General features: G+C 32.8%; 2 protein-coding genes across 5 annotated transcripts in view; both read left to right on the forward strand.

Moving 5' to 3' along the window:
- The first annotated feature begins 13,867 nt into the window (after positions 1-13,867).
- Positions 13,868-14,514, forward strand: LOC147385890 (histone H2B.3-like). Its single transcript, XM_086423789.1, has one exon. It carries the CDS (start codon positions 13,944-13,946, stop codon positions 14,388-14,390), a length of 447 nt encoding a protein of 148 aa, XP_086279915.1. The 5' UTR covers positions 13,868-13,943; the 3' UTR covers positions 14,391-14,514.
- A 3,912-nt stretch (positions 14,515-18,426) lies between these two features.
- Positions 18,427-25,022, forward strand: part of LOC147385891 (ARM repeat superfamily protein) — a 37,184-nt gene continuing 30,588 nt past the window's right edge. For 3 of the 4 annotated variants that reach the window (XM_086422622.1, XM_086422623.1, XM_086422624.1), the window contains exons 1-12: positions 18,427-18,590; positions 18,681-18,771; positions 18,867-18,921; positions 19,022-19,153; positions 20,524-20,595; positions 21,541-21,631; positions 21,750-21,845; positions 22,052-22,130; positions 22,234-22,297; positions 22,626-22,729; positions 22,829-22,934; positions 24,721-24,810. In XM_086422622.1, coding sequence (XP_086278748.1) covers positions 18,551-18,590; positions 18,681-18,771; positions 18,867-18,921; positions 19,022-19,153; positions 20,524-20,595; positions 21,541-21,631; positions 21,750-21,845; positions 22,052-22,130; positions 22,234-22,297; positions 22,626-22,729; positions 22,829-22,934; positions 24,721-24,810 — 1,020 coding nt within the window. In that variant the 5' untranslated portion in view covers positions 18,427-18,550. Of the gene's footprint in view, positions 18,591-18,680; positions 18,772-18,866; positions 18,922-19,021; positions 19,154-20,523; positions 20,596-21,540; positions 21,632-21,749; positions 21,846-22,051; positions 22,131-22,228; positions 22,298-22,625; positions 22,730-22,828; positions 22,935-24,720; positions 24,811-25,022 lie in introns of those variants that run through there. The other variant, XM_086422625.1, reaches the window with a different exon arrangement.

Below are 25,022 nucleotides of genomic sequence, written 5' to 3' on the forward strand. Positions count from 1 at the left end.
AGAGAATTGAACTTTAGTTTTGAGGGTGGATGTACTCACGAGAGAATGAGGGTGAAAAACAAATTCCCTCTTAGGGAAGAAAAGCCTCTACAAATGAAACAATGTCTTTCAGAAAAATGTGCAATCATACACTTAAAATCCCATTTCTCAAATAAAATTACTTTCGTTCCTATTTTTCACAAGTGAATTACATTATCATTTTCTTAATTAGGAAAATTATACATTCCTACCTAATATTAAAAAAAAAAAAACATCTTGATGGTATTAAAAAAAGAAAATAAAAATGAAAAATGAAAAAAAAAATCAAAATTCATTTGGAGCTATTTGAGAGAAGTTCCAAAATATATAGTTTGACTTGGTAGAAGTAGAATGGATCACCTAACTAGTCTCAGTTCCTAACAATAAATGCCCTCGTGCCCTTGTTAAGAGATTTACTTGCTGTGAGGGTTGAAAACATGCAACCCCACAACAGACAAAAAAAGATTATATTATAATTTACATAACTAGTTAAATAATATGTCTTTCATGTATTATTAATATATTATAGTTGAATCTGTTCAACGCTGCAAAGGCATTGCTTGGCTAGCCAGCAAATCTCCTTTAAAGTGCCAGTTGTCTTTCTAAAGACGTGGATGCAGCGCATCCAATGCTACATCGTGCTCACGTTGTCACACATTCACAATCACAGCATGACCATCTCACGTGCACGTGATAGGATGCTTCGCAACGTGAGCTGGACTGGAGATAACATGTGGGAAAAGGACCCTTTTAACCTCAGCCCATGGTTGACCTTTAGGATTTGAGAAGAAAACATAGATTTTCTTGAGATTAATTTTCAATTCTTACTGATTAATACACTTTTTCCGCTAATTTTTCTTATACAAGTTGATAGTCCATTTAATTATGATAATGATGATCTTACTCCCTTTTTTACATTTTGTGCCCTAGCAGTTCACAGAATATAAATCTTTTTACTTGTATATCCCGAAGCAAAGGATCTACGATTTTGTGAAGGAAGCATAAAAAGAGTGTAAAAAAGGAAGTCAGATTATCACGACTTTTTGATTAATTTTTCTTTCTTAATGCCCCCTAATTCCCTTCCAATTGGTGAGATCCATGATTCAAATTGTCGAGATCATTTTTTACAACCGTCAAGATCAAATATTGTAAATCACATGTCTCTACGTATGAAAATGAATTGTCGATATCAACATTCAAATTGTTGAGATTGACCTTTTTATGATTGTTGATATCAACATCTCAACATGAATCATCAAGATCAATGATTCAATTGGTCAAGAATGGCAATTTGAATGTTGATCTTAATAATTTGAATCGTCAATTTTGACAAGTTGAGTTCGTGGATTTATCAGGATGAGGGATATTAAGAAAGAAAAACTTTATTACTAAGTCATTAGGACATTGCCCCAAAATCGAGGGTGCATCTAGAAATATGCCCCTCCCACATGGTTTATTAAATAATTTTCCCTTTCTTTAATGAGGGGGTAAAAAGCACATGAGTGGACTTTAGCTTTGGCAATTTTATAGTTGGTTTTCTTAATATTGCCTAAATAATGGCAAGAACTAATTGTTATGACTCTCTCTACCTCGACTCTTTCCTTCTCAGGAATGTCTGCACTCCTCTTATATCCATTGCAAAAATTTATATGTGACCATTGACTAGGTTCAAGTGAAGGTTTGGGCTACATGACCAAAAGGACAATATACTAATCACAAAGTGTATTGGCAACATCTTTTATTTGTACTAGTTACCACTATATTGGATTTTTTGAGAAAAATCAACATTTTTTTTCGAAAGTATTTATTTTTTTTAATCCTAAATATAGAAGAATTGGAAGATGATGAGTTTTATGAGAAAAATCAAGGGTTTTGGTATGATGTTGAAAATGAGGACATTTTTAGTCATTTCGTTAGTCTCTCGTTTTTAAGATCGTGCTTGAGGGTATGTTAAAAAATGCAGGCGGGTGGCATTCTTGACATTATATTAGTTTCTAAATCATGATTTACTATGCAAATTTAGCTCATGACCGCATCCTACTCAAGGTCTAGCCTGGGTAAAACAGAATATAAATCTTTTTACTTGTATATCCCGAAGCAAAGGATCTACGATTTTGTAAAGGAAGCATAAAAGAGTGTAAAAAAGGAGTCAGATTATCACGACTCTTTGATTCATTTTTCTTTCTTAATGCCCCCTAATTCCCTTCCAATTGGTGAGATCCATGATTCAAATTGTCGAGAATCATTTTTTTACAACCGTCAAGATCAAATATTGTAAATCACATGTCTCTACGTATGAAAATGAATTGTCGATATCAACATTCAAATTGTTGGAGATTGACCTTTTTATGATTGTTGATATCAACATCTCAACATGAATTATCAAGATCAATGATTCAATTGGTCAAGAATGGCAATTTAAATGTTGATCTTAATAATTTGAATCGTCAATTTTGACAAGTTGAGTTCATGGATTTATCAGGATGAGGGATATTAAGAAAGAAAGACTTTATTACTAAGTCATTAGGACATTGCCCCAAAATCGAGGGTGCATCTAGAAATATGCCCCTCCCACATGGTTTATTAAATAATTTTCCCTTTCTTTAATGAGGGGGTAAAAAGCACATGAGTGGACTTTAGCTTTGGCAATTTTATAGTTGGTTTTCTTAATATTGCCTAACTAATGGCAAGAACTAATTGTTATGACTCTCTCTACCTCGACTCTTTCCTTCTCAGGAATGTATGCACTCCTCTTATATCCATTGCAAAAATTTATATGTGACCATTGACTAGGTTCAAGTGAAGGTTTGGGCTACATGACCAAAAGGACAATATACTAATCACAAAGTGTATTGGCAACATCTTTTATTTGTACTAGTTACCACTATATTGGATTTTTGGAGAAAAATCAATATTTTTTTCGAAAGTATTTATTTTTTTAAATCCTAAATATAGAAGAATTGGAAGATGATGAGTTTTACGAGAAAAATCAAGGGTTTTGGTATGATGTTGAAAATGAGGACATTTTTAGTAATTTCGTTAGTCTCTCGTTTTTAAGATCGTGCTTGAGGGTATGTTAAAAAATGCAGGGGGGTGGCATTCTTGATATTATATTAGTTTCTAAATCATGATTTACTATGCAAATTTAGCTGACGACCGCATCCTACTCAAGGTCTAGCCTGGGTAAATCGTCCAAGCATGGGATTTGCCTTTCGAAGCCCAACCCTGATTGAGCCTGAATAGCCCAACCTGAATCCCGACCTCTTGTATGCACCAAGAACTCGTGATTTTATTTTATTTTTTCAAAAATCAAACATCTCTAAGCTTTTTAACATCAATTCTATATTATTTTTAGTCTAGTAAACTTAGTTTCAATCCATCATTTTTAAGCTCACTTTAATCACATATAGAAACTTTTAATCACTTATAAGATAATTTTTCACCATTGGATTGGAATTTTAGATTTGGTAGTTCAGTGACCGTTTATTTTCAAAGTCTTTGACAATGCAAAATGAATAAATATAAGGTTTCCTTTTTATTATTACTTTTTAAAGTCTAATATAAACCACGAACTTTAAAGGGTTGCGTTGTTATTTGGTCAATGTGACAATCCATGTCGGACCAACGCGTCTTGGTACGGTTGGAAAGAAGTAACATTTTCTTGTTAGGGATAGAACATGTGAAAAACATGAGTACTCATAGTTCATTTTCCATTAGCATATTATGGAGGGATAAGACTCTAACTTTTATGTTGAAACACGCCCTGGCCCAAAGCTTGGCATGTTACTGTATAGGTCCGACCATGCTTGATTCAAGTCTAGAACCAATTTGATACTTGTGTCGTCAATTAAATGAAACTTTAGGTTGTGAAGGACATGCAATGTTCTCAGCAATCCCTAATTCAGTACTTGTGGAAATTAACTAAAGTTCTAATATAAGTAGCTGAAAATTGTGGAAGATATGTGATATGACAGTAATTCTTAAAATTATGGGACTCTGAGTTTAGATCGGTTTTAGAATCAAATCAATTATTGTGGTGAAGATTAAGAGAAATAGTTGAAATTTATGAACATTAATTGAAGCATTGAGATAAGTAGTTGAAATTTATGAAGAACATGTGATATTGTCGACAAATCATAAATTTGAGGGGATTTGGGTCGGTTTGGGACTAAAACCAGTTCCATACTTGTGTTGAAGATTATGAAGTTTTAAGACCACAAGTTGAAATTTGTAAATGACACATTATACTGTGGCGACCCCTTAATTTGAGAGCATTTGGGTTGGATCGGGCTTAGAACCAATTTGATACCTATGGTGTAAATTAACCAAAGCTTTAAAATAAGTAAAGTGAAATTTGTAACGGACATGTGATCCTAAATATCAGAGGGTTTTGGTTGGAATGGTTCAACAACCAATTTGATACTTGTGGTGGAGATTAAGAAACACATTAAGAGAAGTACTTGACATTTGTAAAGGACGTGTTATATTGTCGAAAAACCTTAAAATCTAGGGGTGTTGTAGTCATCATAATGGGAAAATGCTAGTACCGCACCATTATATTGTAAATATACACCATAAATGATTTTATGGTGAAATCACATTATAATTATAGAGAACAAATCTTACATTTACATAACCTCATTTTATTGATGTCGTTTATAATAAATTTATATTTATTTATCATATGTATTCAAATTAAAATAGTGTGGTAACATCACAACCATTATAATAGAAATACTACACTTTATCTTATTGTAGAATCACAATGTAACTAAAATGATTCATTACATTAGGAAAAATTCCTTAATATGAATACGTATTAACCATACAACAAGAGTTTCATGGCTTACCTTAATGTGCACACCATTAAAAGATTAAGAAATTGCAAAAATGCAATCTTTAATGGACCTTGAACTATGAATGCGACTAATCAAACTCTAGATATTAAAGTTTATGATGCAACAAAAAAGAGTATGACTAAGGCATGAAAGTATGCTATCAACGAGAAATTGTGGGGTTATATGATCACCATCAAAGTATGTCCTCTACCTCTCATGTGTAACACATGTCTCCAAAGATATTTAAGGTTGTATGACGATCAAGGAGAGGGGGCCCATAGTCAAAATGATGGAGTCAAGCTAGGCAAGGGAGGCCCATCTTTCTCAGGTAGTGGCGAGGAACTCGGGTCATCCATAAGACCGGCTTCGGGTAGATTTTTGACTCAAGTCTAATAAAGATTTTTTAACCCTCATCCTTAACCTTATTAGTTGACACAATAGGAGTAGTTTATACGGAATCGTTTAACTCACGGGTCATACGCTTCTAGTTGCTTCCAAGAGTGATCCACCTCTTTTAATCAATCCCTTTGCACCAACAATTATAAGAAAATACGTGTAATGAGGCTTTTGACCATTATAACTAAATCATTGGGTTTTCGTGTAAATTAGGAATTTTATGTGATAAAAATTTGATAATACGTTCAAAAGAAATGAGAAAAATATAAAATATGTGTATTATTAGGTTTCTGTCTAAGTAGTCCCAAACTTTTAGACAGTGACTTTATAGTTCATTTAGTAAAGGGTATTTTAGTAAAACACCTAAGAAATGGGCCATATTAGTGTCACCCCCTCCCCCCTGAAATGCAAGTTAAGGTCCACCCCTTGGACTTTCGTCGAAGCAATCAAACAAAAATGATTGTCTCTCAGTAGAGATGGTAAAATGTACAAAAATACCTTAATGCTGTTGAAATTATGAAAATGTCCTTCGATTAACACCATTCAACCACGTTTGATCTAATCGTTCTAAACACTATAATGTGAGAATCGTAATCATTCTCAACTTAATGTTGTCGTTTGAAGTTGAATCTCAATATTTTCAACTCAATTTCATATTTTCAACATAATCTCATCGTTTTCTACTCAACCCAAGGGCATTCTTTGATCTAGTGGAATCTCCACTGAAAAAAGAAAAATGAATTAGTAATATCCCCTATTGCAAATAATTACATTAGTTCTACCCCCCTTCCTACTCCCAATGAAAACATACAACTTTTTTCTTGGTTTTTTTCACTGAACTTAAGCCTTGAGGTTGAAAATGTTAAAACAAGCCCACAAGACCGTTTAAACCTCCATCTATTAATGATAGGGTTTGAAAGTAATGGGTCTAAGAAATACATCCCAAACACTCTTGAGAAAAATTCAACAATAAATAATACAAACCTAACTAGAATATACGAGGTAATGGAAAAACCCTAACTTCATAAGCATATTTCTAAACAAAATGAAGTTAAGTTTTTTCCTTTTAGTCGAATGATGTAAATTGTTTCAACCCAACAATGTAAGTTAGTTTTTATTTATTTTTTATTTTTTCTTTCATTTAAAATAATGGTATTTTGGTAAATTAAATGCTAACATGGTATTTTGGGTATTTAAACAATAAAACATTCATTGAAAAAAAGTTTGTAACGATTTGATTGTGTCAACGAAAGTCAATGGGGTAGTCGTCATCTTACCTATCAGCGAGGGTAACACTAATATCACTCATTTTGCATTAGGTTTTATAAGAATTCCCACTAGTAAACTTTTTTTCCTTTCTTAATAGTCCATGGACATCATATTTTCTTATAATATTTTTAAAGTACCTAAACTACCATTCTCGCATCTTTATCACACATACTTAGGTTTTTTAACGACAATTACAATAATTTTTTACAATTTTTTTGGGTGAATAGATGATAGGTTTTTGAACATTTAGATGTATTTTCTTACAATTTATAACAAAAAAGACGAATGAAGTCGGGATTTTTATTTTTTTTGAAGATTTAATCATAACTTATGATTTGAATACCAATTTCATAACTATAATATATGCATTTTGGATTTTTCAAGAGTATCTATCCGGTATCAAAGTCTAAAAAATGAAAAAAATAAAATAAAATCTTGATCACGTTTACAATGTTGAGTTCACCACATTCTCTTATCGAGTTCAACATTGTTATTGTCGAGCTTACCACTTTTTATGGCCGAGTTCAACATTTTACTATCAAGATTAAGATTGTCAAGTTCGACATTTTTTATTGTTGAGTTTGATCATGTTTTTGAGCTCAACAATTTTTAGATCTATTGGAATGGATGTATTTGTCTATAGCTCAACAATAAAAATTTATGAATTCAACAAATTTTAAAAATTGTTGAGTTCGACAATTTATACTCAAATAAGTAGTGTCGATCTCAAAAATAAATAAATAAAATTGTTAAGTTAAAAATTGTCAAACTCAACATTTTTTTTTTTTTAATTTTAGAATTCAATGAGTTTTTTTGTTGAGCTATATAGAGTGATATATTTGCCACAATAAATATAAAAAAAAGTTTTGAACTCAATAATAAAAATTGTTGAACTCAACAATAAAAAATTATCGAACTCAATGATAAAATGTTGAATTCGACAATGACAAGTGGTGAGCTCGACAATAAAAATGTTGAACTTGACACTGTAAACATGACCAACATTTTATCGGTTAACCCCTAATTCAGAGAATTTCATGAATTTAAAACAAAAAATGGAAAATTTTGTGAATATGCAACATAGTTTAATCAATTGTAGGTAATTTTGGAAAAACACTCCAAGTTTTGGTGCAAATTAGAGACATCTCATGCATTTTCAAACTAATGGCATACCCTTGACTTTAGTCTTCCATGAGATACTAATATAAAATGATTGAAATACTCTCATCTTCAAACTCAGATTTATAAATGAGCCTTAACCACTGTCGAGGTTCTCCATCAAACAAATGGTTGAGATGCTGGAGATTTCAAAGTAAAATGTATCTCTATAAGTATTTTATATTAACCCTCCAAGATAAGAATTGATATCTAAGTTTTTCCCCCTCTAATCTTATAAGGAAAAACGTTAGGTTAATGTGACTCAATAATATTTCAAATCTTACATGAATGCTCATGTTGGCAAAATGCACCATACCACTGATAGTTGTTGCAATTATGGATGTAGACTATGATATAGCTTAAGGTCGCTCTATTTCCACCTACCATTAGATGTAAGTGTACTATCTTTATAAAAAAAAAAAGACATACTTTTACATCCATCGATTTTTAATAAGTGCATCAACCACTTTCAAACACAAGGCCCTAACCTCTCTGTCATGCATTTCATGTATAAAACGAATTGTAAATCTTAATTATTACATTTTTTATAGATTCATTCGCTATAAATTTTCTAAAATTCAAAATTTGACATATATCAATGGATATGTATTTCAACTGATATGTATATGTGTGTGTGTGTGTGTGTGTGTGTGTGTGTGTGTGTGTAATTCATTTACAATTGAACTTAATGATCTCAATATAAATGGAATGGTGAAATTGAAGAACTTCAAGCAAATTCAATAAACGGTGAGTTAAATGACGAATGCAAGAAAATTGGCTAGAAATTAGAAAACACACACACACACATATTTAATAAAATTATTAATTTTATTTATGTCAACATGTAATAGGCCATGTCGATAGGTGAATTGTCAAAATGATTTTATCCATGTGGATAAGCACCTATCAGCATGGTGAAATTGCCTTAACTCTTTTTTACTAAATAGTTTAAAGGAGTCCGATTGGTACATGGGAGATTTTATAAGAAATGGGAGTCATATCTAGTTTAGGTCTATGAACCAAAAATAATTCCAAATGGATATGGATCGATCCACGGATAAAAGAAATGGGTAAGGGATAAAATTATGAATTTCGGAAGGTGTTAGACACCGAACTCGCCCGATCGAGATGATCGGTTTCTACTACAATCCAAAATTATCCTATGCTCAACATACAAAATCTAAAGTCAAACTAAGGTCCAATCATCATCAAAGTATATCGGATTTGCTAAACGAATCTTACAACTAATATTATCTCAAATATCACATAATTTCTCAAATTTCGCACAAGAACGAGAATTTATGAAAAAACCCAAATCATATTTCATGTTCTAGGATTTACATGGCAATATTTTTCAATTAAAAATTTACACATGCAAATATTTTTCAAATCGGATAAAACATAAATTTGTAAAAAATCTTCAAATTTCTAAATTGACAATTTATAAAGTTTCAAAATTAGAAAATTTTCCCAAACCAGAAATTTGCAAATATGATGAATTCCCAAATTAGAAATTTATATAAATGAATTTTCTAAAATAGAAAATTACAAATACAGGACGAGTTCCAAATTAGAAATTTGCAAAAAATGAATTTTTCAAAATAAAAAGCTTCAAAATATATAATTTCTAAATTAAAAAATCACAAATTTCCACGAACATGAAATCTTCAAAGTAGAAAGTTTCAAAAAAACATGTCATTTCCAAATCACAAATCAACATGGAATTTCCACAAAAAAAAAAAAAAAAAGTAAGATTCCCAAATTGGACAATTACAAATATATGAAGTTTCTAAATTAGACATTTATGAATTTGAATTTTCCTAAAATAGAAAATTATGTAATTTCCACATTAGAAAGTTTCAAATGTAAATTTTTCAGAATTGAAACTTCTAATCATGAATTTTCCAAAATATAAATTTAAGAATATGAATTTTCCAAAAATAAAGAATTAAACATGAAAATTTCAAATTAGAAAATCTTAAATTGCCATGAAAATGAAATTTCTAAATAAGAAAAATGCAAACTTTCAAATTGGGAAATCACAAAAAAATAGAATTTCTAAATTAGATGAATATGAATTTTCTTAAAACAGAAAATTATGAATTTCCAAATTAGAGAGTTCCAAAAATGAATTTTTAAAAATAGAAATTATGAGTATGAAACTTTCCAAATTAAGCAATTATGGACACATGATAATTCAACAAATTGACAAAATTCAAAATCGTATAGAAACACCCAATTAACAAAATATGAATATATATGAATCTCAAAATTAGTAAAAATCAAAATCATGTGAAATTATCAAATCAGAAAAATTATGAACATGTTAACAAATTCATGAATGAAATTTATATATGCCAAAGTTCTAAATTATGAACATCGTGAATACATAGCAAATCAACGAATAAAAAAAAACTCACATATATGTAAAATCTTAAAATCAAAATGATATATATGAAATTTTAAAACCATAACGTTAGGAACACATGAAAAATCCGTGAAGAAAAATTCATGTGTACATATAAAATTTTAAAGTAAAAAAAAAAAAAGTTAAGGATACACGGTAAATGCTACAAACACATTGACTAAAGTTGGACAATCATCCATACATAATAGAAACGAGAAAATGAAAAAAAATAAAAAATAAAAAATAATTAATTAAATAAAATAAAAATAAATTGAACTTACCTCCATGATTGAGTTGTGGTCGCAGTGCATTTCTTCAAACAAAACTTGGAATGGCTTGCAAGTATTATAGCAATCTTGCAAGTATTATAGCAATTGAAGCGGCTGTGTGAAAGAGAGAGATGTCATGTGGTTGTTGCTATGGAAAGTTCTTTAAGAGAAAAAAAAAATGTTTGTGAGAGAGGGAGAGAGCATCATTACTACTGTTGGGAGTTGGGACGTGGAGGGAGAACGTGAGAGAGAAATGATGGCAATGTTGAATGTAGTTAGGTAAGTCTCCGTTCTCTCTTCTCTTTCTTTCTTGCTTCTTTTTTCGTTTGTTGTCCAAAACATGGACTGAATTAAAAAGACAGTTGAGCAAGAGGAAAAGAAGGAGATAGAAAGGGATAGACATAGGGAGAGGTGCAGGGCATAAGAGAAGGAGACGTTCAACACGTTTAAATTGTTCGAGAAGAGTAGCGTTAAAGAGAAAAAGAGATCGTGAGAATTGGGCAGAACGTTATTGCAGCAGGGAGAAGGAGTTGGGGTGTTGATGTAGCCAAAAGAGATGAGGACGTGGATCTGGGAAGAAGATATTGCAGCAGCCAACAGAGAAGAAGAGATCAAGAGATGGAGGAGTTCAGTCTGTAGAAGACATGCAGACCACAAAGAGAAGATAAAAACGTTCGACAGTTTTTTTTTTTTTTATAGAGAAAAGGGAGAGCGTTCAACAATTATACGTTGGAAAATAGATAGCCAAATTCATTGGAGAAGAGAAAGGGCTCCTCGTTTTATAGAAACAAAGTTGTCATTTTTTTTTCTTCTTCTTTTACACATTACTTTCTTTCTTTTTTCTTTTAAGATAATGGGAGTAGCGATTCCACGCTACTCACCTCGTTGATGAGTTTGTGAGTTGGTTTTGTCGATTGGATTTTGAATTTTATTTGATTAATTGATATCAACAATGAATTCTTCAAGCAAATGAAACTTTTGAGGAAATAAAAAACTAACAAAATAAGAGCGAGAATACTGGCACCCACATTTTTAGACGTTTACACCCACTTAAAAATAAGAAAAGAAAAAATGCCGAATTGGTCTCATTCGTATCAGTAGTTGGACTCATCATTATAACTAACCACTTGAAATCTAGAACCCTCAATTCATGCTCATGCCATTGGGGAATACAAATAGAACTTTTCTTAGTTATTCTATTTTCTATTGATTCTAGGTTTCAAAGGATTCTAAAAATCAATATTTCGACAAATTACGACAATGTAAATTGGTTACTATTGAATTCTCATTTAGATTTTTTTATTGGTTTATTTTATTTGTTTGAGCTCAAATGAATGATTCCCCAAGAACTAAATCTAAAAAGGAAATAACCCAATCAAATGACCACTATTACAAAGAATATATTCGTTTAAAAGTTGTAGATAAAACTTGTATTTTTCTATGCATATATCAATCTCTGTTTTCATATTTTACGTTAACTCCATGTCAGCAGGATGCATCTAACATGGCTTAATACATGTTGCTCATGCCCCTGTCGACATGCCATTTCACTCCTGTCCCATCAACACAAAGTTTTTAGATACAAAAAAATATGTTGACATGACACATCTAAAATGGCTTAATCCATGTCAAATGTGTCCCATTGACATGGTTTAACACATGTCGACCTTTCGTAGATTGAATGCATTATCAAGAAGTTATTGTTATCAATAATTTCTAAAAATATTTGTCAGCGTTTTTAAGCATTCAAACGTTGTACATTAATTTTTTAAGTCTAACCTAAATCAATTCCTATTATCTACCCCAAATTTTCTATTGTTTTTCCCATCATAAACACATTACAAAATAAAGATGATAAACAAACAAAAAATAACTTATGTTTAATACATTGCAAGGTTTAGAGCAACTCTTGGTTGAAGATGAAGTTCTTCGTGGGACAAAGATGTCTTGAGAAATTTTTTTGAGTGTAACAGACGAAAACATATTTGATGTGTGCATATACCATGATCTTAACAAATTTGTTGTAAATTTTAAGAGTGCAACCACTTAAGTGGGAGTCTCAAAAAGTGGGTGTGTGTATTCTTACTCCTAAAACAAGTTGCAGGGTATTTATACGAATAAAAAGCAAAAAAATTACAAAAAGCTACTGGCAACCCAACTTTTACTTATTATACACCAATTTCTTAAATATTTGTCACACCCCAATTAAATATTAAAACACACTTTTCACACATTACAAAGGTTTGGCTTAAACGAGAATCTCAACAGTAGAAAATATTATAACACTTGTTCAAACAATTTCAATATTTGTTTACGATTATGACTAGCCTCATATAAAATCTTAAATCCAAAAAATAGAAATTTGGTAAAAAAATAAATGAGAGAGCTTTTATTGGTACCCCCAACTTTTATTCATTCTTAAGTCAGGGCATAATAAGTAAACATTGGGGTGCAAATAACATCTTTCTAAATTTAATACAATCAAGACCATTTTGGTAAAAAACTAAGAAAATTGCAATCAAATGCTCACTTTGCATAGATTTCAAAATGACAAAACTATCATTTTTAGCTTGAATAATGATAAATTGACTAAAAAAATCATTCAAAATTCAATATAACCATAGACATTTTTCCTTATGTGTCATGAAGAAAAAATTCTATGATTTTGCATCTACCATGTAGGTTGAGTGAATTTTGAAATTCTTTTTACGAGTCCGTACACTTTTTTAAATTTTTACTATGTATGATTTTAAAAGAGTCGTGCTGGAATGACCTCAATATTGTACCTCATACTTACTTTCTTAATGTGGAAGTGTGTAGGAATCATAGATGCTTTTTTACTTGTATCTTAATGAAAATCATCTATGGTTCTTACATACTTCCATATCAGGGAAGCGAGGCATGGGGTATGATAATGAGGTCACTTCTTATTCTATTAAAAATCCTTTAATTAATACTTTAAACTACAAATGAATCCTTTTGATACATGTGCACATGCCACCTTCTTGTGTTTATAGAGAAAGACTAATGATAAATTGACTCGGCAAAACATACGTGATCTGTACACAACAAGGGCACGAAACTGTTGATCTTTTTCCTTGTGTATCCTGAAGAAAAAGATTTATGATTTTGTGCACTTGTTACGTCGGCCATGTACAAATCGTGTACGTATTGTGCGTCAATTAATCACGACTTATAAATAAAAAGGACATATGCTAGATCGGTATATTTTTCCTCGGGATATACACTTTGGAAAAAAATCTATGATTCTAACCTATACTACGTCAGGGAGCGTATGTCAGAGGGGGCGTCCGAAAATCACGACTCAATTTTCAACACACTCAAGCCAAGAAATTTCGCTCCCCGGCGAATTCATTCTTCCCGCTAAACACTAAACTCATCCTCACCGTCCATTTCCATTTTGCAAAATCGACGGTTAATGTCATCGATCCGCGTCAAAGAAAATACACCAATCAAACTCATTTTCCAATCCTATAAATACCCACGTTCTCTATTTCTTCAGAAACTCGCAATCTATCCCAAGAAGTATTCCCTTTCGCTCCCCTCCCAACCTCGCAAAAGTCTCTAATGGCGCCGAAGGCAGAGAAGAAACCAGCAGAGAAGAAGCCAGCCTCGGCTGCTGCAGAAGAGAAAAAGGCTGAGAAGGCTCCAGTTGCAGAGAAGAAACCCAAAGCAGAGAAAAAGCTCCCAAAGGAGGCAGCTTCATCTGACAAGAAGAAGAAGCGATCGAAGAAGAACGTAGAAACCTACAAGATCTACATCTTTAAGGTCTTGAAACAGGTCCACCCTGATATTGGTATCTCTAGCAAGGCTATGGGAATCATGAACAGTTTCATTAACGACATCTTCGAGAAGCTTGCGCAGGAGGCTTCGAAGCTTGCGAGATACAACAAGAAGCCAACAATTACGTCTCGGGAGATCCAGACCGCTGTTCGTCTCGTGTTGCCTGGAGAGCTTGCAAAGCACGCTGTATCTGAAGGGACTAAGGCGGTTACTAAGTTTACCAGTTCTTAGGTTTTTTTTATGAATTAGGGTTTGTTCTTTATAGTGTTATTGAACTTGGTTATCCCTACCAACCAGTCCTTGTTAAATGACAGAATCTATTTTTAATTAATATCAATTTTATGATTTTTGTCAATCATGTTCTCTGGAAGAGTATTAACGTTCTGTGAATTATAGTCAGAAACCTTCGCTTCTTTCTCCGTTGCCAAAGTTCTTGGATGCCATTAATTGCTAGTTAGGGTTTATTTTGATTGGACCAGGATGCTCAATTTTGTCCCTTTTTAGAGTGATCTTTGCTATAATGGATTGATCTCTCTTGTATCGATGTTAATTTGTTGTATCCAGAGTTTTAACTTCAATTTTGGGCTAATTCGTCCTTGAAAGCATGATCCGTGTTTTGACTGATTTCTTTTAGGGGTTAATTATGAAAGAAAAGATGATCTTGGCCTAATTAGCTAAACATTGGTTCCTGAAAAAAAAGCAAATGTAGAGAAAAAATGTTAAAAGATTTAGAATTTAAGACCATCTCATCTAGAATTATTGTAGAGACGCCAACTTACCCAATTTTGATATTCTTTTTGTGGTTAAAAAATTCTAGGGTTTGATAATCTTTGAAGCCATGCAGATTCACTTGGAGCTTTCTTTCTTGAGATTTGAATAATAAATTTTAGGTTTTGAAGTAATGGAGTTCTGGTTTGATCTTGAAATAGAAAGAGAGATTAAATGATCTTTGGATTCAATTGCGGAAGAAAATGAGAGAACAATGGATAGATTGATACATATCCTTTGTATTTTATTATAGCAAGCTATTTATCTTTTTCTCATTATTGCAATGTTCTTTCCTCTGTTTTATCTCTTATCCTAGGTTCTTAAAATGCAGAAAAATTCAAGGTAGTTTATACTTAAAAAAAAAAAAAAAAAAGAACTTTTTCTTGGATGGTTTATATGCCAAGTTCTTCCAAGAAATATTGCTGTTAAGGTTTCAAGGCTCCAAAGGAATGAATCAACAAGTGTTACATTTTTCAAAATCATTAAAATATGTTTTAAGTTGCCAAAGAACCTTTCAAAGTAGTCTGCCCTTTGTTGCTGAATAGGTTCTGCACTTATTTCTGATTTTAGTCTTGCCTTAACTGATTCTTGTCTTCAGAAAATCAAACACTTCAGCACAAAAAGAACAAGCATCGAAGCGATGTAATTGAAATAACTCAAAATGCAGTTGTTGCGTGCTCGTATGCAACGAGGCTGATATGCTAATCCCATTTCCCATCCAGGTGAAACTTGGAATTGAAAATGACTTGATTTAGTTTTAATAGCCTAATTAGCTTCACATTTGGTTTATGGTTGCTGTCTCGAAATCAAGTACAAGATTGGATACTTCGTTATCTTGGGCTGCGTTGTATTATGGTTTTGCAGATCCCAAGTTCCAACACTGTATTACAATGTTTTTGGTGATAAAATGTGTAGAGTACCTTCTGCTTGCTTATTTTTTATTACATGTGGCATTTAAAATGTCACGTGGCTTGTAATGTGGAGGGTTCCTTCAAATTTTGAAGCGAGCTGCCCACTTCAAAGTCGGACTTGATTGTACATAGTGATATTTTTTGAACTTGAAAACTAATTTAACGAGCTATTTGATGTTGTATCTCAAGGAGTACTTGTGATTGCAGCTTGAAGGTTTCAAAAGCCAAATATGTAAGGTTTCAAAAGCCAAATATGTAAGGACGTCGCCGGAATATTAAATGAAATGCTACATCATTATAATCAATTGTTGCACAGATCAATACCTCTTTTGCAGTGTTCAAGTTCTTTTACTCTTTTTGTGTTCTTGTTTCTGTTATGGTATCAAAATTTGGTCCACTGCAAATCCTACTATGTTCGATTTGGATCTATTTGGGTTACCAAATGGATATTGTTAACATAATGTATCGTTACCAGGAAATCTTAATTATTTTGATAGAATTTGCGTGGATGTAATAAATTGGGTCGAATGCCAATCTACCAGTTGGCCTGCCTGTCTGGTACAGTACGTATTTCCATTTTGGATCTAAGCTTCTGTTGATCGATTGGTATTTGTTATTGTAATGGATTATTTATTTGCAAAATTTCAAGAATATTAACATCATATGTATATATTTTTTATACTAAATCATCTCAACACCGCGCTAATGTGACTTTGTGCAGAGAACCATGGATTTTTGTCCTTATATCTTGAGGATGTTTTTATTTGTGATTCAATTCCATGAACGCTGCCACATCAGCACAATGGCAAAGGAAGCCGGTTTTGAGCAACTCCAAAATAATTAATATGATGAGTTGTGTAGCTTAAAGTGATGCAATGATACTTTTATAACTTTAAAATTAAATTATTTGCATCAAGAATAGTCGTCCTCTCATTATAATTGTGAGGATACGTCGTAAATTATTGATTAGAGTTGTGATTTTTTGATGCCCTCTCTGACATAATGCCCCCATACGCTCCTTAACATGGCATGGGTTAGAATCATAGCTTTTTACTTGGGATACACAATTGTACATCTTTATAAATATGTGCAGTTGTGTATCCCAAGAAAAAATATTTATGATTTTAACACATGTCTTGATAGAGAACGTAAGGGGGTGTATGCTAGTGGGGGCTTTAGAAAATCATTATTCTATTAATTATACTTGATGGAAGAAAAAAGATGGGTGGGTGCCCTAATCCAAACAGATATTAAAAAAGTGTTCAAATTGAAGATGGAAATGACACTTTTGCCTAGAGTTATATGTCAAGTAACTTTAAGCCTTTTGATTGCATTGGCTATTTGTTTGGAATTTTCCTTATGGAACTATTCGATTGGAAACTTATTGGTGTTTCCTTTCCTTGGGTTGGTAGGCTGGCAAAAGTGTTTCAATGGACATAAAAAAAAATTAATACTAACCCTCTTTTTGGAAATAGAGAGAAACATGATCAAACATCTAAATCTTCACTCCTTAAATGTACCTTTGATTTAAAACAAGAATAATGCTGAAGTGACCTCAATATTGCACATCCTCATGTTTGGATGTGCAATGTGAGATACAATATTGAGGTTATTACAGCACGACTCTTAAGACGATAGTCTAATTTTAACATCGGGTTGATAGTAATTATTATCTTTTGATCTCAGGACCCCAATGTAACGATTGTCAGGTTGTAGAATTGATTTTAGGATTTGTATATTTAGTCTTGTTTATCAATGATAAATATGAACATTTTTTTAACTTATGGTTGTCATGAATTGAATTAAAATCATATTATTTTGGATCAGTCATCAATGTCAACAATAGAGAATTACATAATAACACGGGTACTCTTAACTTGTGAGGTGTGACTTAAGGGCACACGTTAAGATACATTAAATACGCCTCTAAAATTTATTTTACTACTTAAAACATCCCCATAAATTTTTTTCCTGCCCAAAACACCCTCAAATACTTATTTCAAAGTGTTTTCAATACATCTAAACATCAACCTTTAAGATTTTATGAAAATATTTATATTAAAAAAAAAAAATAATTAATTTTCAAGTTTGATCTCAAGTGTTGAAAATAGATGATTATTGAGCATCCAAATTTAAAAATAAAATTTAACGATAAAAATAATATATATATATTTTTAAATTGACATAATTTTGTCCTCTACAACTCCATTGCATCACGAGGTGATCACATCAAAATTTTTTTTTTTTTTTTTTACTAAAGGCAAAAGAGAGAAAGGGTGTCAGGTGCATTCGACAAAAGGTGTTGTATTATCAAAATTCTTAATGAAACCCATAATTAAAATATAAAACTCCATTAATCCATGGTCCCGAAATATTTCGATACTCTTAAAAACGATTGCTAATTGAAAACCGTCATACATGCTAAGTTGGATTTGGTAAAATTGCTTTTGGCAGGTATAGTAGCTGATTAAACATTCATACTGCATAGATACATAAATCCAACCAAAATTGTCCAAAAGCGCGAAAAGAAGAGTAGATGAGAAAATGTAAATTGGCGCTTTTATAAGTAACAAATAATTTATGACAAACTGTTATTAAAAATTAGTTAGACGCCAGGACGACAAACACTCGCTTCTCTGTGCTGTCATCACTGCCTCCCTCTTTATTCTTCTCTTTGTGTACATCTCTTCTCTTCTCTTCTTCTCTGCATCCATGGCGTCTTCAAGTTCTGGAAATTCTCTACTCGCACCAGGTAACCCTAATTTCCATCAAATGATCTCCAATTCCGTCTATTTCTTCTTCTTCTTCTTTTAATAATTATTATCTTTCGTTACTGTTTCAGAGGCCGTACAGGTTCTTGTTTCTTCGCTTGCAGATGAATCTTCTATGGTTAGGGAAGCTTCCATGGCTGCTCTCAAAGACATCGCTGCTCTGTAATAAGCTTCTCATTCTCTCCCTTTCTATATAAAAGCAAAAATAGATCTATTGTTTTTTGATTGTTTGAATCTAAATGAATTCGTGATTGCAGGAACCCTCTTTTGGTCCTTGACTGTTGCTCTTCAATTTCTCGTGGAGGGCGTCGGGTACTCTTAATTTCGTTTTTTTGTTTAGTTTCTAGTTTAGGTTTGTTTTTCTCCGTTTTTTAATTTAATTAAATTGTTTTGTTTTCTTCCAATGTGGCAGCGTTTTGGGAACATGGCTGGTGTTTTTGAAGTGATGGCTTTTGCAGTCCGTTCTCTGGACAAGAAAGAAGTTGATCCTCCTTTCATGGCGAAGCTAGCTAAGATCACGACTGCTGAGATAATCTCTTCAAAGGTACTTTATTGTTTCTTCCACTCGATTTGGTACAATTTCCAGTTTCAGATCTTGCAAGTAACTGATAAATGCTTAGTATTATCCGAGAAACACCTCATCGCCACGGACTAATGATTTTCTGTTTTTATTTTATTTTTGATATATTTAAAATTTCATTAATAGATTAAAATGGAGGTCAAGAAGACCTACCTAATATGGGGATGAACAGAGGGGAAATAATATAACACTACCATATGTAATTGGAGTTCTCTTTATGAACATGGCTCCATCCGAAAAGAAAATCCTCAAAAGAAAATCCTTTAATGTTATCTAAACCTTTGCTTCAATAACAATTCAGCTGTATTATGCTAATAATGAAGTACCTATTTCCAATGTGTAAGGCCCTGGACAAAGGAGTGCTTCTCCCCTACTCAGGAATGATGGTGCATAAAACACTCGGTCTATGTTATATATTAACTAAACCACTACTCATCTTGTTGGAGGAAAAAAAAAACGAAAACAGTACCTCAAAGTGACCGAGAAAGCCTGCAAAGGAAATAACAAGCGAACAACAGAGAATTAGTTGCCCTCCATCTTCACTCCCACCCCCATAATGAGACCCAATCTAAATGTACGTGATCTTTAAAGAAAATCTGATGAAACTTAGATTGTTTGTGCAAAAGAGATTAATATTAATAATAATGGCTTGAGTTTCTTCCATAATGCTTAGATAGGTGCCACATGATTTGAGGCTTGTTATGGAAAGGTTTACAATACACTTCAGAAGTTGATGGAGCTAGAGGGATCAACATAGTGAGGTTGATAGATATATACTCTTTTCCATGTTCACTTTAGGTGGAGCTTGTTTTAACGAGAAGTGTCTTTTGCTTTATTTTGAAACCCTATTTTATCATTGTTGTAATCTTGAGCCCCCACGAAATTAAAAGTGACAACTTTGATAAACAGTATGATGAGTGTAGAAAATGACCAGAGAGGGGGGTGTGTGTTAACTGTGGGGAATTCTTTGGATTTTATTTCACTTTGGATGTTAATTTAGTTGAAGAAAAGAATAAAAACTCATGATGTGCGTAGTTGGGAGGATTGACAAGAAGATCCAAGTCATGGAGGAAGTTTAGAAATTGATCAGTAGGAGACTGTCTCCCGACTTTTTACACAAAGAAAACACACATGGGCATTCTATTTTTCTTACTTTTCAAATGGTCCATGCTTAGGATCAACACTGTGGCTGTCTGCCAAAAGAAAACTAACACATGGATTTAAATAATGCTGGACTAAATTTTTTCTTAAGGATATTTTTCCTAGTAAGAACTTTGTTTGCAGTTATGGAGTTTATTCGTACAGTTCATAATTTCTTTTTCACATTTATGTAGGAACTTAATGCTGTTTGGCAAAGGGCTGCAGCAGGTCTACTTGTTTCAATAGGCTCTCATTTGCCTGACCTGGTAAGCTTTGTTGACATGACGAGAATTTCATTGGTAGTAGTAGCTATGTTATTTGAATAAATAGTTGGAACTAGCCATTGACTTGGTTTTATACCTGAGAATTGACAGGTGCTTTTTATTCATAGGAAATGATAGGTAAACAGTTCCATATTGGTGTTAACTAATGAATATTAGAACACAGTAAACAGGGACAGAGCCAGGATTTTCTAGGATGGAGGGCAAACTATAGTTAATTGTTAAGGTAGAAGAACTTGAAGATGACTGGCTTTGGGAGAAAATTCAAGGTTTTTTGGTCAGAGGTTGAAGAAAACGGCATTTAGGTAATTTTCATTAGTCTATGATAGAAGACCCAAGTCAGGGTGATTACTTGAGTTTAAAAACATAGAATATCTCAAATATTCACCAAAACTCTTACATGCCCCCTTGACCTCTGTCTTCTCTAATAAACTAATGCAAAATGATCTCAATACCCTCGTCTTCAACCTAAGATCAAAAGCTCTTTGAATTATCTTCCCCAAATCAGTCATCTTCAACCTCTTGGGTAAAACTTTTTACCCTAGCCTTCAGCCTTAAGATTAATATTTTACCTTAATACCTAAAGAACAAGATAGGATTTTTGAATTAGAAGAGGATGAAATTTCTTGATAGACAATTCTAGGGTTTTCTACAAGGGATTAAGGTGAGATTCAAACCAATGGATCGAAGTTGAGGTTAAATAGATTAAAATTAATTTACCATAGAGGTTGAATAGTTTGAAGACAGTCGATTTTAGGAAGAAAAATTAAAGGTTTTTGGTTACACTTCTAAATACAAGCTACTACCTAATAATACTAGGCAATGTTTTGTTAGTCGCATCTTCTAAGTACTTTCTCATGCACTCTTTTGTATTATTCTCTCTCTCTCCCCCCCTTTTTGAAGTCATTTTTCTGCCTTTTAATTTGTTAGATGATGGAGGAAATTTTTCTTCACTTGTCGGGGCCTAATTTAGTCTTACCAGCCATGGTTCAAATCCTAGCAGACTTCGCTTCTGTTGAAGGTTAACCATCCTTTTTCTATCCTCCCTTTCTGTTGTGATAAGCTTGATATAATTCTGGGATATTGCACTGTCAGAAAAAAAATCTAAAGTGCCCCTGTACTTGTTCATTTAATTGAAGCTTTGCAGTTTGCTCCACGACTAAAAGATGTTCTTTCCCGAGTTTTGCCTATTCTTGGGAATGTGAGGGATGCTCAGAGGCCAATTTTTGCAAATGGTAAAATGATCTTTTCATTAACATATTATTTAGAACTTGCATCATTAGAATCTTGTTAACTATTTTATCTAATAAAAAAAGTTCAATCACTATTTAGTATTGTTCTTTGATAATCTGCTGTAACTATTAATGTTATTATTGTGCACTTCATTTTCTTCTTCTCATACATTTAAGCAAGTATTTACTGATTCTCGGTTTATTTCCAGCATTCAAATGTTGGTGTCAAGCTGTTTGGCAATATGGCGTGGATTTTCCATCTCATTCACTCCTTGATAGTGATGTCATGTGAGCTTATTCTCGTTTATGTTGTGGTTCTAACCTTTGAAAGCTCAATTAATTTTTCAAAGCTGTTATATTTCTAAAATAAAGCTGTATCCTTCTAGTGCAGGTCATTTCTGAATTCTGCCTTCGAACTTCTATTGAGGGTTTGGGCAAGTTCCCGGGATCTGAAGGTCTGTGATATAGGCTCCCCCCCTCCCTCCCTCCCTCCCTCCCTCCCTCCTAATGTACTTCACTAACTGGTGGTACTCGATCGTTATAGTTTTATTAATTCTTTTTTTGGATGATCGGCCTAAAATTCAATAAATAGATCGAAGACAGAAAAACCGTAGGCAAGAATAATACAATAGTTCTAGCTTTTCTGTGAAAAAAGGGAATATTACCATGTACACCACTCTTGGTCCTGTATAATAACTTTAGCTTACCTTTTAGCATAATGAAGGTATGGCCTTAAAATATTGTTGAAGTACATTTGATTTGTTCTCTCTTTTTATTTAATAGGTTCGTGTCTCTTCTGTGGAAGCATTAGGTCAGATGGTTGGCCTTATTACCAGGGTGCAACTAAAAACAGCTTTACCAAGACTGGTTCCAACTATATTGGATTTGTAAGATTTTTATCAAGTAGTGACGTTGGTTACTTTCCATCATTTCATCAACAGGGATCACCATTGAAGTTCCTATATTTATTGGGTTCCACTACGCAGGTATAAGAAAGATCTAGAAACTGCCTTTCTAGCAACATGTAGTCTACATAATCTCCTCAATGCCTCTTTGCTATCAGAAAATGGTCCTCCTTTGCTTGACTTTGAGGTAATATTCATCTTTTCCCATTTTGTTTTGGACTTCTGGTGTTAATCTGAACTTTTTTTGCTTATTAAAAGTTGTTGATCACGCTTATCTGCATCTCTTATAATTTCATGATTCCTTTGTGAAGAATGGAGAATCTCGCAATATATCATTTTCTATTCTTTTCTTTTGGTTAAACATCTTGAAGATAACCTTCTTTGGATCTTTATTTGTTTTTGTCAATGCCTTGTAAATTTTTTAACCATTGGAGTGATGTTTGCTCCTCTGTATTAGAGCTATATAAGTTGGTTTTCTCCCCAAGTTTGAGTACCGATGAACCGAAGTGCAGAATTTCACGGAATGTGATGAAATCGGACTCTCTGGTCTAACTAAGATGACCAAAAACTGGAATTTAACAAGCAGCACTTTAAGCTTCAATGGAAATAATTCGCAAGAGGATTAGTGCATGGCCTTCTGAAGTTCATTAAGTTGTTCTATGGCGTTGTAAGAGGTTTCCCTCTCTTTTAGAAGGATACCCATTCCCCAAAATGATCCATCTAACAAAGATAGGTTAGAGAAAGAGGGAATAATTAAAAACAAAGCAAGATGTCATTATTTGCCCAAGAAGAAACTAAAGGGCTTCATGAATTGAAGGCCTAAGATTTATGCCCCCTATTTTTGTAATGAAGACTTGGTTGAGACCAATTGTTCAATTCATTCCCTTCAATGCACTACCGAATCTTGAGTATTGGGCATTGTTCCAAGAAACTATTTTCTTTAGTCACAAAAATGACGATAGTGACTTAAATCTTAAGTTTCACTACACGAAACTAGGGGTGTCAACGGGTAACCAATCAACTAGTTTCTATCTGGAATTGTTCCCAATTGTCCTGTTTTGGGCCAGCTGTTTTAGTATAACTGGTACCAAACCTGAAATGGCTCTCGGAGTCTACATAAATAATAGTGCACCACAAATTTCAAGTCGTGTGTGAAATTGAGCGTTTTGTAAGTTAGATCATCATCATCATTTTTGCTCCTATTTTGGGGGATGTATTGAAGACAATTATTGAAATCATGTTTAGTTGATAGTTTATATTTAGACTTATTAAAATAAAAAGATAGTTTGTATTTGAGTAGGGTAATTTTGGTATCTTGTGTGTTTAGTCCCTCATTGCTTACAAGTTACTTTTGTACTTAGTTGCTCCTCTATGTAAAGGAGCTTAGGTCTTTGTTTGTCATACGTCTATTCCAATCATAGTTGCTCAAGTATGCTCTGTGTAACTCCATGACTTTATTTGTACTTTTTATGGAAAACTTATCACAATAAGAAAAAATGTTTTGTGGACGAAAAATGTGAAACATATGATGTATGATGTGATCATGCAACAAATTAGGTATTTATTTGTTTTTTGGGTTTTTTCTTATAAATATTTGTTATCTAAATCATCGATAAAGGATGTTGACGTTTGCTAAGATGAAATGAATTGTTAAGTGCATTTTGCTTAATCAAAAACTTTACGGGGAGTTGGTAGTTGGATTTTGTATGCATTTCGGGGTTTGGTTTATCAATAAAAAGGAAAATTGGAGATTGACACGTTGTAATCGTGCAAGTCTGTCCTTGAGAAAAATAGTTGCAGTGTAATTCATTATAGTATCTTGGCCAATTATATGGTCTTTTAAGTTTTAACAAACCTTTTCTGGAAAAACTTATGTCACCACATTTTTTTTCTGCAAATAATTAGGCTAGAGTACATTTTTGGGTTTAGGGTCGGTTTTGTGATACTTGTTCAATGTTTTGGTTTCTTCACAGGAACTCACTGTCATTTTGTCCACACTTCTCCCAGTGGTGTCCATTCATAATGACAACAAAGAGCGCTTAGACTTTTCAGCGGGACTGAAGGTGTAACTGTCAATCCCTTCCATTTCTACTCAGATTCTCTTTTCCTGCCTTGATTTTGATTAAAAGTTGACTGGTTGCAATTTTTATTTGTGTGCAATTTTTATCACTTTACCCTATTTATGTTTTTATTACTTTGGATGGTCTGTGCTCTTCCATTTCTCTTGGACTCTAGTATCACTTTTAACAACAAAGGGTTGAAAGTTCAAGTTATG

This window comes from Akebia trifoliata, chromosome 14, assembly GCF_017979445.1.
Source record: "Akebia trifoliata isolate Shusen 1 chromosome 14, ASM1797944v1, whole genome shotgun sequence".
Classification (NCBI taxonomy): Eukaryota; Viridiplantae; Streptophyta; class Magnoliopsida; order Ranunculales; family Lardizabalaceae; genus Akebia; species Akebia trifoliata.